General features: G+C 40.7%; 1 protein-coding gene across 1 annotated transcript in view; it reads left to right on the top strand.

Moving 5' to 3' along the window:
* RAB3B (RAB3B, member RAS oncogene family) overlaps positions 1-12,280 on the top strand; it is a 130,207-nt gene extending 117,927 nt beyond the window's left edge. Inside the window, exons 5-6 of the mRNA XM_065409499.1 lie at positions 5,117-5,241; positions 12,093-12,280. Of these exons, the coding sequence (XP_065265571.1) occupies positions 5,117-5,241; positions 12,093-12,280 (313 nt within the window). The remainder of the gene's footprint in view (positions 1-5,116; positions 5,242-12,092) is intronic.
* Positions 12,281-17,318: the final 5,038 nt, after the last annotated feature.

Raw genomic sequence — 17,318 nt, 5'->3', positions numbered from 1 at the left:
AGATTTGTATCCGCATCCGATCTGCGATTCACAAAAATTGTCCTTGGATATCCACAATCCGCAGATATCCGTGGATTTTCTGGGCTCTACTAACACCTCCACAGTAACCACGCACCAGTGATGCAGGGCTGTGCCAAGCCCCCATCTCCCAACCACCCCCCATTTCTCCCCAGAGACCTCCTGTCTCGCTGCCCGCTCCGCCTCCACCATACCTCCTTCCCTGTTCCAGGCGGGGAGGCTACAATTGTGGGCCCTTGTGTGCAGTGCCGCCTTCCCAGTGTGGGACTTGGACACCCCTATGCAGCCATGGCGGCTCTAACGCATGCAGACCCGGCCAGGAAAGACAGTGGCGACAGGTACTCTCCTCACAGCACCTGCCATTGCCACCCACTAGTTTAAAGTACAATTACACCTTTTTCAAAATGGTGCTTGGCTCACTGCGCAGGAGCACATGGTTGTGCTACCTTCTGGGAAATGTACAGAATGTGTATTGAATCTCCAGGGTGTAGGTTCCAGGGGATGTGGAACACCTTCTGCATGTATGTTCAAATTATCCAACAACAAAGAAGTGTCATCAGAGCAGAATCCTTCGTTTCTTCAGGTAGGTCTAAAATTGTTTTGAGAACTGAGCCTGGTCTATGATACAGAGTTAGGTCGACACAAGGCAGCTGACATGTACCAACTATGTAAGTATCTGCACTAAAATTTACTTCCCGCCATCATAACTCGCCTGCTACACCAACTTAATAACTCCACCGGAGGCGTAGAGTCAATATCAATGTAGTTAGGTCGACACAGTGTCAGTGTAGACACTGTGTTGCTTACATCAACTGTTGCTGGCTTTCAGAAGCTGTCCCACAATGCCCCACAGTGAAAGCTGAATAGGTGCAAGCACTCCTGGTGAGAACGCGCACCACCGACACAAGGAGCAAAGTGTAGACAAACAATGAAATTACTGCGGTGGCTGAATGCCGACGTAAGTTAGGTCGACTTAATTTTGTAGTGTAGACGTGACCTCACTCTATTCACAGGTGAACTCGTCAGACATTAACAAGAGATCCTGGCCACCACTTTGGGGGAGGGATACAGTCTGCACGATTCAGCAATCATTCTATTTGCTAGCAGTTCCTGGAGATTACATTGTGCATCCTCTATCTCGGATACAGCAATTTTCCGAGAATGCTTCTGAAAAGGCTGTGGATCTTGTAATCGAATATTATAAGCGTTGAGAATGTTGCCTATCTTAGTACTATCAGCGAGATGCAAGAACAAGGCACTCAGGAAATTCCAGTAAGTTTCTCCCAAGCCACTGCATCCATGTCACTGTCCCCTTGGCCATCCTTTTAACTATAAATCATCCAATGGAAAAATAAGTTGCTGGTAGGAATCAGCTGAACAAACACAGAATACAAGAAAAAAGAGTTAAAACAACCTGCAACATAATAAAAGAGGAAAAAATCATGTTAGTAAAGAGCAAACGTAAATCAAACCCCAGGTGTTACATTTCCTAGCCTGTAAGGTGAAATTGTCAGCCTCAAAATACATCATTCTGTATAATTTTTGCAGGAAGGGCCTTTGTTTAGACTAATTTCCTCATCTACAAATCAAATGTGCTGTTTATTTATTTAAGGCAATTTGCACAATAAAATGAACCCCTGCTTAACAGATACTCATGGAATAATGTAACTGACATTTCTGTGGGAGAGGAGAGCGGGCTGTTCACAATTAACTTAAATTATCAAGAGTGAATCAGCATTGGAGGTTCTTTGTGAATCAGAAGCTGAAGGAATCAAGCCCCATGTTATTAAAGGGAGAGCAATTTAAGTAAACTAAATAGAAATAAAAACTTGAGTAGAATCCTGGCTCTCTTTTGGCAAATGGATGAAAAAGTAATGTTATGCTGGGATTGGGTGAAAGTTTGCTGAAGCTGTTGGGTGTACCGGATGCCCTTCATTCGCGACAAATGTTAGAAGTAATTAAGCTCCTTTATGGAAAAGACAGCTGAAACAATAAGAGCCACCACCCAAAACACAGGCCACTTACAAGGCCGGTTAGGAATCTGAGCTATGTGAGAGAGGGGTTTTACTGGGGTCTGAATGCAAACACAGGGGACTCAGTATTTTTTGTTGCAGCTGTGTGTGTGCGCACGTGCATGTTTAAGGGTACGTGTACTCCGCGAATAAACTGTGTTCTTAAATCAGGTTAGGTAACCTGTGTTAGCTAACTCAGGTTAACAACAGTGAAGACACAGTAGCACTAACCTAAGTTGAAAGCCAAATTGCCATGTCTTCCCTACTAGGTTAACATGAATTAGCTAATGTAGGTTACCTAACCTGACTTAAGAACGCAGTGTAGATGTACCCAAAGAGAAGCAAGAGAAACACTACAATGTACACAGAAGGCAGCAAGGAAACCCCAGAGATAATCAGAGAAACGCTTGTAGTGTGACCCTGAAAAAACCTAGAGAGCATTTGGGAAGAGTGCTGGCTAAAAAGAGGCTTGAAACTGTGAACAAAGAAACGGTCTCCTGCTATTTGATTCCTCCTACATTCAGGGACAAAGGATTTAGTGTACATTTTTTGTAAATAAACAGGATTGCATCAAAGAAATACCTGACTTCGCCTCAGTTTCTCCTCCTAATGGAAACAATCCACAAGACCTTGAATACTGGCTAATAACTCATGTCAAAAGGGGTAAAATTATTTTGGTTAGCCTGTATTCTGTGGGAGCTGCTGGATGCTCAGTTCTTTTGAAAATCACAACAATTCTTCAGGTATATACGAACTTAGGCCTGGTCCACACTAACCCCCCACTTCGGACTAAGGTACGCAAATTCAGCTACGTTAATAACGTAGCTGAATTCGAAGTACCTTAGTCCGAACTTACCGCGGGTCCAGACGCTGCAGGCAGGCTCCCCCGTCGATGCCGCGTACTCCTCTCGCTGAGCTGGAGTACCGGCGTCGATGGCAAGCACTTCCAGGATCGATCCGGGATCGATTTATCGCGTCTAGACAAGACGCGATAAATCGATCCCAGAAGATCGATCGCTTACATCCGGACCAGGAAGTAAGTATAGACGTACCCTTAGAAACCTGACTTTAAGGACCTTCTCTCTCTCTCTCTCTCTCTCTCTCTCTCTTTTAATTATTTTTTTTTATTCTTGGGTTGTTTATATGTGGATGCCACAACCACATTCCCAAGCCCCACCTGGAATGCCCCTCTGCAGCTCAGTGGGTTGAGGGACTGCAGAGAGTGAATTTCATTGATTTGGGGAGCTAAAATGAGGACTCAGCATAACTTTCCTTTCCCCTAGATTGGGTTTGGGGACAATATACACATTGTCTAAAGCCAAGATTTGATCCATGAAATCTGACCATCATTAAACATCATCTTCCAACTCATAACTCTTGTCTTGTTCCTACTCCTAAAACTTAGTTAGCTTACCGTTGAGATTGCACAAGTGCATTTTCCATCAATGCACTCACTGAAAATCAAGGAAATTGAGTACACCTCTACCTCGATATAACGCGACCCAATATAACACGAATTCTGATATAACACGGTAAAGCAGTGCTCCGGGGGGGCAGGGCCACGCACTCTGGCGGATCAAAGCATGTTCGATATAACGCTGTTTCACCTATAACGCGGTAAGATTTTTTGGCTCCTGAGGACAGCGTTATATCGAGGTAGAGGTGTAGTTAAGCTCATATTAGCATCCACAGCAATTTCAGCACATGCCTTACTGTATAAACTTCATAAAACATAACACTCCTCGACTCCGCAGCTCCACAACAAACTCCATTTCAATTCCACCACATACCAAGCCAGAAAGCACTTTAGATTTTTTAAATGTAGATATTCAGTCTAAATTTATTCCGTTACTACAGGTGGTCCCCCATGTACCACACTAAATAATTCCTCAGTCCTTGTAGTTAACCATCATCAGATAGTTGCAGACTATCATGTCTGCTCATTGCTGCATTAGACATCCCTTAGTCAAGCTATACATATGAGCTAATCTTTCACTAAATCCCATTTCCCCCCAATTTGATACATTTGTTTCTTTACTTTTTTTTACAGGTTTTTAGCCAGTATTTAGTCCACATGACAGCTTTCCTACTCTAGTCAAGATGATTCAATTTTTCAGTACGAGTTCATGAAAAACCATTTCAAATACTTTACTAAAACCCTAAATATTACATCATCTGCATTCTCTTTTCTAACAATTTGTATAAAAATAAAATAATAGCAACCGCAAATTAAGCATCATTTATTTGTCCAGAGGCATTGAATTTGTGATTCAGTTCTGGGTTATTTTTGTCGTATCTTGTACCGTATATTGTGATTCCTTCTGAATAGTAGTTTACATAGGGTGACCAGACAGCAAATGTGAAAAAGCGGACAGGGGGTGGGGGGTAATAGGAGCCTATATAAGAAAAAGACCCAAAAACCGGGACTGTCCCTATAAAATGGGGACATCTGGTTACCCTAAGTGTACATCTATTATATATTCTTCTCTTTAGGGGGCAGAGCCTTAGTTGGTGTAAATGCAGGATAGGTCAGTGGTTTGAGCATTGGCCTACTAAACCCAGGGTTGTGAGCTCAATCCTTGAGAGAGCCATTTAGGGATCTGGGGCAAAAATCTGTCTGGGGATTGGTCCTGCTTTGAGCAGGGGGTTAGACTAGATGACCTCCTGAGCTCCCTTCCAACCCTGGTTATTCTATGATCACTGACTGATTTATACAAGCAGAAGAGGCCATAGAAGTTGTGTTAATTTTCCTAAAATGTATAAAATGAAACTACTGAATTCAGCTTTTTGTTCTGTTCCCACAATGTTTAAAATATTTAAAAAATGTGACTGGGAAACTTTATTGGTACATTAACTTTGTATAAAAAGTATTCGGATAATAAAATAGAATCTATCATCATTCATATACCTTAAAATGTTGCATTGCTGCCTTATATATGTTTGGTAATTTACCTTTTAATCAACAGCTGATCTACAGTTGGAATTGGGTTTAATGTTTATAAGTATTTATTTTCATTATAAATTAACATATAACATTCTTTGGCACTACTGACAATACATTATCTATTTTCTCTGTCCTGCTATAGGGCCACTCAGATCAAGACCTATTCCTGGGATAATGCACAAGTCATTGTGGTTGGAAACAAGTGTGACATGGAGGATGAAAGAATCATTCCTCTGGAAAAGGGTAAACATCTGGCTGATCAGTTAGGTATGTGTTAAAGCTTCCCTTCTTTTCTTTTTATAATGTGTTCCTTTTTACTTGTATATTAAAAAGTTCTTCCAACAGTACAATATCAGTGCTGCAAATAAGATAATGGTCTAGTTAAATATTATATACCACTCTGCTGAGTACTACAGTGTCATTTTCAGAATTTAAAGTTGCTTTTACACCTGATTTTTTAATTTTTTTTTTCCAATTTATCAGAGATTATAAATTGTTCTTTAGAGTGGAGCAAAAAAATCCAGTAGTTACTGTAACCCAAGAATTCCTTAATGCCAGCTAGCAAGGGGGATACAGGAGTGTCCTGGTTCTGGTATGTACCTTAATGTTCACCAAAGAAGCTAATGTGAGGACTTAAATGAAAGCCAGGGTCACACTGGTCATTAATATCATAGTGAACTGTATGTACAGATACTATATAAGGAATTATGTGTTTATACGGTATACTGAAAATACGTTTTAAAGTCTGTATCAAGGCAGGGTTGACAGACATGTTTTCTCACAGATAAGAAATGTTTATTCACCTGTTGAGAGATGTAAATTAAGCATTGCAAGCTAACACAATGGATATACATTTACATGCAAAGTCAACATGTGAAGAGCATTCAGGAAAACAAATAAGGTGGGGAGAGGGGAAACGGTTATACTGTGTCAGAATACAGACAATGAACTTTGGGGATAGAAGTAGAAGGCAAAAATGATGCCCTCCCCCACCCCCATCCTGCACCTAGGAAGTAAACGTGCAATGTGTTTAGATTCATGAAAATGGGATCACAACCAGCCTTGGTTGCAGAGGACTTTGGGGGGCTGAGGTAAACTTCTTTAGACAGCTGGTAAGCCTGTTTAGTCTCTAGAAAGTGAATTATGGGTTTTTTTTATACCTAACCTTTTGTGTCCATTATCCTTACTTGCTATCTCTTGAATCTTTGATGATAATCTTATCTTTGCTTTCACTACAAGTATATCTAAGTGCTGTGATATTAAGTGAGGTTCTGATCCTGAGTTGAATCATACAAGCTGGTGTGTACACTGTTCCCTTGGGGACAGCAGACGTGGTATTTCTGTGGGTGTTCAGTGGATAAGGGGCTGGACCCTACAGGAGGATGCTGCAAAGGGGCTCTGGGACTGGGATGCACCTATTGTTAACCTGCAAGGCAAAATGAGGGCAAGCATCACCCAGAGGAGAGTGCTTGACTGGTTAACTGGCTGGTGGTGTCAGGAAGCTGCCACCCAGCTAAGCACAAGCAAGTCTCCCTCATGCTGGAGGCAGAGGATAACAAGGTGATTCACCATCCTGGGTACCCCGAGAACCATCACAGTTACTTACTGTGCTTCCTGCCCACATATAGAGGTAACATCACCTGATTGCTAGAAAAAAGGGAGCAGTTTCTTTTGGAAGAAACTGAGTTTGGAATAAAGATTTTAGAATGAACACCAGAATGTAGGATATGCATCCCAATTTCTCATCTATTTAGTATTGTTTCCTATATCTCTACTTAAGACAAAGAATGTAATATAGAAAGTTTCAGAGTAAATGCTACAAAGCATTATGGGTAAAATATACAAGAGGCAGTTAAAGGAACGCTCCAATTCTGCAAAGAGTAATGTGTGTGCTTAACTTGAAGCATGTGCGTAGTCCTACTGAATTCAGTGGAACTACTTGCATGCTTAAAGTTAAGCATGTGTGCAAATCTTTGAAGAATCAGGTCTTGTGTGTGATGTTTTAACTACATCACCATAGTCTCGTTAGGATTTCTACTGATCTGATAAATCTTGTTAAAATTGACTTCAATTAATGCGGTTTCACAGAGACCCTTGTAGAAGGGGTTACTGTAAATATTTGTTTAGGTTTGCAGGAAAGAGAAGGTTCTTTGGGCACTTACGGGAATTGTCATAACCCCAGTTTTATTAAAATCTCCTACTGTACTCAATTCTCAAATCTGTAATGTTGGGTTCTATTATTAATTGGACGGATAGTACTCTACTGTTAAAAGCAGGGGACTGGAGCCCAATTGTATGTCTAGCTTTATCACTGGTTCAATGTGTGACCTTGAGGAAGTTGTGGACAAACCTCAGTTTATGGGTATTATTTATAATTTGCATTGTGTTAGGGCCTAGCAGCCCCAGTCCTGGAGCAGGTGGCCAATTGCACTAGGCACTCTACAAACACAGAGCCCTACCTCAAACAGCATACAATATGCACTTATATGCACAAAGCTAAGCATGGATATAATATCTCCAGGATAAGGGCCTTGGATTGTAAACTCTTTGGGAGAGGGACTGTATCTTAAATATGCTTGAACCGTACCTAGCACAATCAAGATTGGAGCCTTCGGGTCCTACCATAATGCAAATAATAGGTGCCTTTTCCTATAATTCTAATTACTTTTTAGTAGTGGTCTATTGTTAGGGCTTCTGAATTTCACATCGATAAAATACCCCCGATACAAAAAGAATGAAATTGGTATTTATCCAATAAACACCAGAAAAACTCTGGAAATAGTTACTTGCATCTAAGGGCTTGTCTACATAAGGCAGTAATATGCACTACAAGGGTGTGATTTCTAAAGCGCACTAATATGTTGCGCATTAATTGGTCCATGTAGACCCTGCTGGTGTTCACTAAAGGTTCCCTAGTGCACTTTAATGGAGAGCTGTATGAAACAGCCCTACATTAAAGCACACTAGGGAACACTACAAAGAGATTACTCATTACAGTATATACTAATATAATGAATAATATATTTACTATACTTTAACTCATTACAGTTTAATAAAAGAGAGAGCCCCGACATCCCCTGATTGTGGACATCTACATAAAACTCAAAAATTGCTAAAAATAAACACTGAAAAACAGAAGCCTTATTAAGTACAGTACTAATGAAATAAACAAATGCATGTTTAGTTTGCAAAAGAGGTAATGGGTCCTCTTCTCACACACAAGCACCCAGTATGCACCTGAAAATATAAACATTTGCAAAACAGATACCTAACTTGCATTCACAACTGCATGTTTTATATAGTTTGCATGGGTGCTTGCATATTTTTCAAGAATAATTTAGTATCGGGGGTAGCCGTGTTAGTCTGTATCTACAAAAACAAGGAGTCTGGTGGCACCTGCATCTGTAACTTTCACTCTATACATCTGAAGAAGTGAGGTTTTTACCCACGAAAGCTTATGCCCAAATAAATCTGTTAGTCTTTAAGGTGCCACCAGACTCCTTGTTGTTTTTGAAGAATAATTTAGCTTTCAGTGATTGAAAATTTGGACCCTAATGCCTAAACATATTACAACCAAATGTGAAGTTCTGTTTGAGCTACTATCCCATCTTCTATTTTTTTTCTAAGATGTTTATCTGTTTTTTTCATTACCAAAAAATTCCTGATATCTCGAGTCTAAATCCTTATGTCTGGAATATTTCAAAGGGCGTCTTGTCTGCATGCATACATACTGCACATGTTGTCTCCATAACAACTGATTACATCAATACAAAACTACTTTAATTAAGAATCCACACTTGCACCTCTTGACCTATCCCTGACCTTGTCAAAGGCACCAAGAAGAAATATATCCCCATTGGCAGAAGAAAGCAAAAGCTAATTAGGTTTCTGGAAGCTCCTGGCACTTCCAGTCTGCTCAAGCCTCATAATGTATGAAACATTGTCTATTTTAAAATATTTCAGATTTTATCAGGCAGCTGTTCTAAGTGCTGATGTGGCATTATGTACAATGTTATCTGAAATTACTTTCTGAGGGGAAAGAAGTTTGATTAATTGGTTATTGCCTGCTTAAACTGTTAGCTTTCATATTAATGCCTTCATGTAAACGTTATGCCCATGCATGTTTCTCTAACCATTTATAGGAGCAATAAAATAATCTGAGATGATGTACTTGGTCAATGTCTGCTTGAGGTGAAGAGTCTGCATTGATTAACTTAATCAAGTTATCAATTGGAGGCTCATCTTGAATCCTTGGCACTACCTTTGACTTCAGCCATGAACAGGAATATTGATGGAGCAGGCCTTTAATATTTTTAGGACAATAATTATTGATCCTACAATACAAATATATTAAGGTGTTAAGCTTTCGTGCATCAGGACATGCCTGAAGTTAGGCCAAAAATTCCCTTGTGGGTGAGTCATGCCATAGGTGGTTACTTGAACCTTCCTCTGTATGCATCCATTCCTGACCACTGTCAAAAACTGAATACTGGTCCACATGTAATGGATCTGGTCCATTACAGCAGTGCCTATTTAGTAATAAGCAGAATTTTCATTAATATTTTCCCTCAACATCTGTGACAAAAACATTTAAATAGGTCTGGATGAAATATATCAAACTGCATACTCCTGGGCTTATTTCAACCCCAACCCAGGTGTGTATAATATGTATATGCATATTCCCCCATCATAGAAGCACAAAGTGTTATTGTTATGCTTATAAGCACACAGGATCTTTTTCAGGGGAAAAGGCAATACGCCGCATTTATTGAAGATACAACAATTAGCATATGCATTCAATCACACACACACTCTGTCCCGCCAGTCGATGTTATAGTTACCAGTCCAGAGTCCGGATCAATCTAGTGGCCAGCTAGGTTGATCACGGGTAGGTAGGAGATGGGTTCTGTTGGTCGTGACACGATGGTCCGGGGAAGTCTTGGCAGGACAAACCCAAAGTTTCATGGCAAGGCACCCTGTTTATATAGTGATTTTCCCTCATTGAGACCAATGAGTTTTGCACCGTCATGCTGTAATCAATTGTTTGATGAGTGCTTGTTTTCTTAAATTGTCCTCCTCATTCTTTATTTTGTTCTTTCATTAAGTCTCTCAGGGAGTTACCCCATGCTGGTTTTGATCACAGCTATCTTGTCCCCATTGATAGGTGCCTGTCTCATCTTTAGAGTCATCAATCTGCCCTCCTCTGACATCTCAATAGGGGCATGTTGCAATCTTCTGGCGCCCTTACATCTGTCCTCGGTTTCTCCCTAGAACATCTGGTTCGGTGATGACCTTCACACTTATCTCAACACACACATTCCTCATTCACACACAACACAATTGATTTACACAAAACATTTGAACAGGAACATCAAATTGCAATACAAGAGAAAACAATCATTGCATTCTTTTACTTATTTTAAAATACTAAACCTACAACAAAGTGGTGACCCTAAAAGGTCTGTTAACCACCTTGAAATCAGCTCAGATATAGATTCTGGCTGATGCATCTTTACCAATGGCCCATTAGACCATTCCTTTCTGCTTTCAGAAAGGGTGGCTGGCAGAATATGGTCAAATCATACACCAATACGTTTAATACATGCTACATTATTATTCTTTATCCTTCATTGTAATTATACAAAATACAAACATAAAATCCTACTATTATACTATGAGGATTCTAGGCTGCAGGACAGTCCATGAAGATGGCTTAAAATTACCTTTGTCCCCTTTGTCTTTCCTGTTCTGTGCATTTCAGGAATCAGCCCCCCAGTGACTATAAGTTAAACAAGCTGAGGTATCCTTGATGGCAGAAGTTTATTTATCTGGAGTCTCTTGTTTTTTGTTGACAGATTATTATATTACTGTCACTAAGAACCAATTTTAAAAGTTGATCTCTTCAAATTGTCTAATGCAGGGGTTCTCAAACTTGGAGATGGGACCCCTCAGGGGGTTGCGAGGTTATTACATGGGGGGGGGGGGCGTGAGCTGTCAGCCTCCACCCCAAACCCCGCTTTGCCTCCAGCATTTATAATGGTGTTAAATATGTTAAAAAGTGTTTTTAATTTATAAGGGGGGGTCGCACTCAGAGGCTTGCTATGTGAAAGGGGTCACCAGTACAAAAGTTTGAGAACTACCGGTCTAATGATTCAAGTTGCATAGTTACAGCCAATGGCTTAGTGTCGGTATTGGCGCTGCTAGGTATTTTATCCTGTTAAAATTGAGGAACCTTTTCAAAAAAATGATTCTTAAGTGATAAGTGTGTTTAGAAACTTACTTGTTATTTTACAGATTGAAACAATGAGACTTGGAGTGACAAAATGAAGGCAAACTAGTCAGTTAAATGGGCTTTTCTTTTCCTTGGTTTAGTAATGGGACACGAGAGCTGATGTGCTACAAAAGCTCATGATACAAATCACCATGGATTGTAATTTATTGCAAAGCAGATTATTTATATGGTAGTTTGACTTCTTGCTGCAGACAATATAATAGTAGGAAGAACAGAAGTAACAACATAATTCTTGTAAATAATGATTAGTCTCCTAGACTTCTGGGAATGGGAAGATAAAGAATTGTAGGGGCTGACAGTGTTGGTTCAGTGCATTGATATTCTGCTCATGGCTGAGGCACTGGGCTGAAGTCTCACACAAGAATTCAAATTCGTAATTAAGGAGGGCTAAGCTCCTCAATTTGATCTGAGTGGGCAGGAAGGTTGACCTGGGTGGTGTCATGGCTGACTGCTTCATGGGTGCAGGATACCAAAGGCATGCTAGAAAAAAAAAAAAAAAGCAACCCTGGAATCATCAGTAACTTCACATAATTCCAACCTTAATTGTTCTCTGATCAGAAGGGAGCAATGCTTTAGGGGCCTACTCATCAGCACTGCTTAGAAAGCTCTCCGCCATGGTAGTATTAAGAGTTAGCCTCGCCCCTTAGATTCACTCAGCTGAGCCAGGACAGGCAGCTTCAATCTGCTTGGATGTCCTGTAATTCTGAAGTGTTTCTTGGCTACCAAATGAATACAGAATAAGTTGTTGGTGTTTTAAACAGACCATTACACTTACTTCAAGCATTCTTTTTATAATCAGACTTATTTTTTTTTGCTTTCTTCACAGGTTTTGATTATTTTGATGCCAGTGCCAAAGAGAACATCAATGTGAGACAGGTCTTTGAGCGCCTAGTGGATATAATCTGTGAAAAGATGTCGGAGAGTATAGAGTCTGACCCGTCCAGAGGCAGTTCTGGGAAGAACATGCGACTCACAGACAACCCACCGCCTTTGCAGCAGAACTGTTCCTGCTAGTGATTTTAATCTCTGTGAAATCTCTCTCTCCCCTTCCCTGAACACACTTTATCTTTTCACATGTGATGATGTATTATCGTCTAAAGGCTGGAGTTTCTGTTTAGTGGAAATGGACGTGGTTGTTAAATGTCCTGGAAAGTTTAATGTTAAATATATCTAATACACCTAATATTGTAAAACAAACAAAAAACCTAAATAAATATTGTAAGTGCACCTAGTGTTAATGGATGAATTACATTGAAGTGTAAGAATTTTATAATATTATAAATGTATTTTTAGATTATTCCCATAGAGAATGTTGCTTTGTTATAGACCCTTTTGCTGGGGAGAGAGCTCTGTACCAACACGCAGCTCAACAACTGATAAAGAGCACTGAACATAAAAAAGATCAGAAAGGAAAAGATTTTGAAAAAGAAAAGAAGAAACCCAGACTCCCCTCACAAAATAGGAAAGTAAATCCTGTCTTTACATCCAAAAAACCTGGAACATCTCAAGACTTCAGGTAGGAGATGGCCATGCTCCTTGATGTAAAACTCTGCTGTTTTGTTTGATGCAGCAGGACTGGGTAGCAAGAAAGGACCCGTTTCTATTTAATACACCGGGGCCACCAAGAAAATCAAGAGAGTGGGAGTTGAATTTTGTGCCATGCCTCGGCAGAGGTTTAGCATAAGAATCAGAGTCCAAGCAGGGAGAGGGTAAAAGTGGCTTTAAGCCACTTTTGCACTTCCCTAATTCTGGGCTCATGCAGGGCCAAGCGTAGCACGTTTAACCTTGAATGTCAGTATCTCAGACCAAATTATTGGGAGCCAACATGTGAGTGTTTGTAACCAGTCTGTCGTCTTGTTGCTCTTAAAATAAGTGATCTACTAGAACAACTGTTCTATCTACTTTTATTTATTATTTATATTGCCATAGCACCTAGGAGCCCTAGTCATGGACCACAACCCCATTGTGCTTGGAGCTGTACAGATACAGAACAAAAAGGCGGTTCCTGCCTCAAAGAGCTTACAAGCTAAGTAGTAAAATCTACCTGCAAAAAGTCCTGAGTCCTGAGCTAGTAGTCAAGGTTAACTCCCATGATATATTTGTGGGGGCTTTGGTTATTAAAGGGAAAGAATAATTAATTTTGTTTTATTATTAGAATAATTACTTTTCTCTAGCATGATAATTAAATGAATTAAATATAGATTTATAGGCAAACCTCAAAGGGACAAATAGTACAGTGCTTTATACAACTCCAACAAGGAAACCTGTGGAAGGATGACACATGCACCCAAAACTAGAGTTTAAGCCCAAGGTAAATCTCACAGAGCTTCTGACATACCTACCCCTCATGAGGAGGTGCTTGAACTCAGGCATAAAAGAAAGAGGGCATGGCACTCTTAGAAGTCAGCAGAAAACTGTGCAAAGTCCAGTTCATCCCAAAAAACGATCATTCCTTTTGCATGGCTTTCAAAGTCCCCATGCAAAATGGATTCATTTGGAGTCATGCTGCTATTGGAGCCCACTTTCACGCCTGTACAATCCTTCCCTGTTTCCTTTGAGTTGCTGCATGCACCGGAGGGAGTTACTGCAGCCACCAATATCTAATGTATCGATTTCCATTGGAAATCAGCATGATAGTTTTTGGTTTGGGACCATCTCCAATTTTGTCTAGCTAGCAAGAGCTTCTAACTAAATAAAACTTAAATATGTTTTCTAGGTAATGAAGGGCCCAATCCTGCTCCCACTGAAATCAGTAGGAGTTTGGTTGCAATGGGAACAGGAACCAGCACTCTTGTGACTATTAATGTTATCAGAATGGTTCTAATTCTACAGTGGTTGATTAGATAATGTTAGAAACATGGAGGAGAAACACCAAAGGCTGACATATGTGCATGTATGGTTTTATGGAATGACAAGTCTATTTAACCATCAGACCCATATATAAGAACAGCCATACTGGGACAGGCCAAGGGTCCATCTAGCCCAGTATCCTGTCTTCAGACAATGGCCAATGCCAGGCGTTTCAGAGGGAATGAACAGAACAGGTAATCATCAAGTGATCCATCCCCTGTCACCCATTCCCAGCTTCTGGCAAACAGAGGCTAGGGACACTTCTGAGTATGTTTTTTCATCCCTGCACATCTTGGCTAACAGCCATTGATGGACCTATCTTCCATGAACTTATCTAGTTTTTTTTTAAACCCTGTTATAGTCTTGGCCTTCACAACATCCTCTGGCAAATAGGTTGACTGTGCACTGTGTGAAAAAATACTTCCTTTTGGTTGTTTTAAACCTACTGCCTATTCATTTCATTTGGTGACCCCTAGTTCCTGTATAATGAGAGGGAGTAAATAACACTTCCTTATTTACTTTTGCCACACCATTCATGATTTTATAGACCTCTATCATATCCCCACTTAGTCGTCTCTTTTCCAAGCTGAAAAGTCCCAGTTTTATTAATCTCTCCTTATATGGAAGCTGTTCCCTACCCTTAGTCATTTTTGTTGCCCTTTCCTGTACCATTTCCAATTCCAAAATCTTTTTTGAGATGAGGAAACCAGATCTGCAAACAACTGCATGCATACAGCTCAGCTAAAATGATCAACATGGATCTTAAAAGCTAAGATGTTCCTCCTATTAATCTTGATCAGCATAGCTGTTCTGCCTTGCAAAAAAGAACTTCTCTTTTCAACTTGGTCAGCTGACAGAACAACTCTTTGGAAGGATAGATATCAAGCTGTATGCAACCCTAGAATTAAATGGAAAAATCCACCAGCAGGAGGGCCTGTAATGTGTATAACACCACAGTTACAATCCCCAGCCTGGTTTATATGTTACATGTATTTCTTGTTTTCACATTGTTCTTGGGTTTTTTAAAAATTTGAGCTAAAAGGTTGCACTTATGATGACATTATTTCTTCTAGTTTCAGACTTAAATATAAAGTCAAAAAACTTCAGAGAAGAAGGAATTCATAAAAATGGTGACAGTGAACAACAGATGACTGAGATCCCGAAAATCTGAAATATCAACATCCCATGGCCTGCTTCTTTCTGGGATGCAATTTTTACAATTTAGATATAGCATACCTTTAAACATTCAACATTTCTGCCACTAAGGTTATTATATCTATATGAGTACAATTCTGTGTGGATATATATGTAGTAGCCAGATTTGTAGCATTGTATATATACACAAACATGTGGAGGGCTACTTTCACAGATCTCTCAAACTTTCTAGGCCAAATTTCTATTTGCTCATATAATTAATCATCATTAGGACTTGAAGGGACCATGGAAGGTCATCTAGTCCAGGCCCCTGCACTCATGGCAGGACTAAGTGTTATGCACACAGACTCAAATTTGAGAGTACAAATGGCATTTGTCCATACAAATCAGTGATGTCAAATTAGCCTATTTTTTTTGCACACAGAATTGCAAATTTAGGCCAGAGTTGTGCAAGTTACTCTGTGCAAGTGGGTGCAGCGTCGGTGTGAGACCCCACTGAAGTTGGTGGGGTGTCGTCAGTGGCGTAGCCAGGTGGAGGGAACAAGGGGAGCAATTAAAAAAAAAAGCGCCATCCGCTGTGACGCTTTTACTCACCCGGCGGCGCTCCGGGTCTTCGGCCGCGGGCCCTTCACTCGCTCCAGGTGTCTTCAGCAGCACTGAAGGTCCCGCCGCCAAAATGCCACCGAAGACCCGGAGCGCCGCCGGGTGAGTAAAATAAAAGCGCCACAGCGGGTGGTGCCTTTTTTTTTTTTTTTTTATTGCTCTCCCGGGTGAGTACAAAGGCACCAGGAAACTGACAAGGCACCACTTGTGCTCAGTGGGGGAGCGGCTGCTCCCCCCGCCTCCCCCCCCAGCTATGCTACTGGGTGCCATGCAGGGATCTGTCCACTGCATTGTAACTAGCAGGATTTAGGGCCTCAGGCTGCCTTTGAAAAGGTGTCCTTCTGTCATACCTCAAATGCTTTTAATACAAAGGCTAGTAATTTTCTGGCATGGAAAACCCACTAGACTTAATATAGCTTCTATATCTATTGTGCTAGTGAATCAAAGCCTTGCTATAGTGTGTGTTTGGATACTGCTAATTCTTGTTCTCAAAAGTCATCTCTCTAAAATAAATGCTCTCTTTTGTGGGGTATTTCTAATCTGGTGGTGAACATGCAATTTGTGCAGTGCTAGGAGTGTACATATTGTATCTATATTTATGAAGCTGACAAAATAAAGACATTATTTAGTCTCTGAACGTGGCCAGAGATTGCTTGAGTGTGAGCTATGTTACTTATCTCAACAAATAGTAAGGATGGAGTCATCTATCAGGGAAGAGGTGGTCTTTTTCTAAATCTTCTTGAATTAAACTGAGTTGCTTGTGCCTTTTCTGCCACATAGTGTTCCCTGGGCCGCAGTTATCATTAGGAACCACTGTGGGGAAGGAGATGCTGTAGGCTGAATGGCAAAACAAGCATTAACAGGGTAGCAGGTATAACATTTCAGTGGTGACAGGCAGGTTTTAGATTAACTTAACTAGTAACAAAAAATAACTTGATGAAAGGGTTCAGAGCTGAGGATGGTGGTGCTCAGCTGTGAAGTTAAAGGAAGAAGAGGGTCTCTCATACTGGGGAGGGTGGCTGTGGGGGGGACAGGAAATGCATTTCTGAACTGGTGAGGGTTGGACTGGAAGGAGATGAGGGAACTTGAGGGGTTCTGAGCTGAGAGGGGGCTAGGCTGAATGTAGGGAAGAATGGAATCAACTGGTGACTGAAGATGTGGGTGAAGTGGTGGTGTGTGCAGCAAGGTTGGTGGGAGATGGTAAGGGAAAGCTAGATAGCTGGGAGAGAGGGGATTAGTAGAGCACAGTGACAGGTTTAGAGAGGAAAATACTGTTTTCTCCCATCCTACCATTTGCAGTGAAGTGTCCATTTTCCTGGTAAAGATGGGGAGGCAGAGGGAAGAGATGCCTCTTTCTTTCCCATTTGCCTACCAACTTTCTTTATCCTCCCACTCCTAGCAGGGTCCTCATTATGACCCAGCTGAATGGGAGGAGGCAGCTTGT

Source organism: Emys orbicularis, chromosome 8, assembly GCF_028017835.1.
Source record: "Emys orbicularis isolate rEmyOrb1 chromosome 8, rEmyOrb1.hap1, whole genome shotgun sequence".
Taxonomy (NCBI): domain Eukaryota; kingdom Metazoa; phylum Chordata; order Testudines; family Emydidae; genus Emys; species Emys orbicularis.
Note: the sequence above shows the minus strand (reverse complement) of the source record. Positions and strands in the feature narration are given on the sequence as shown.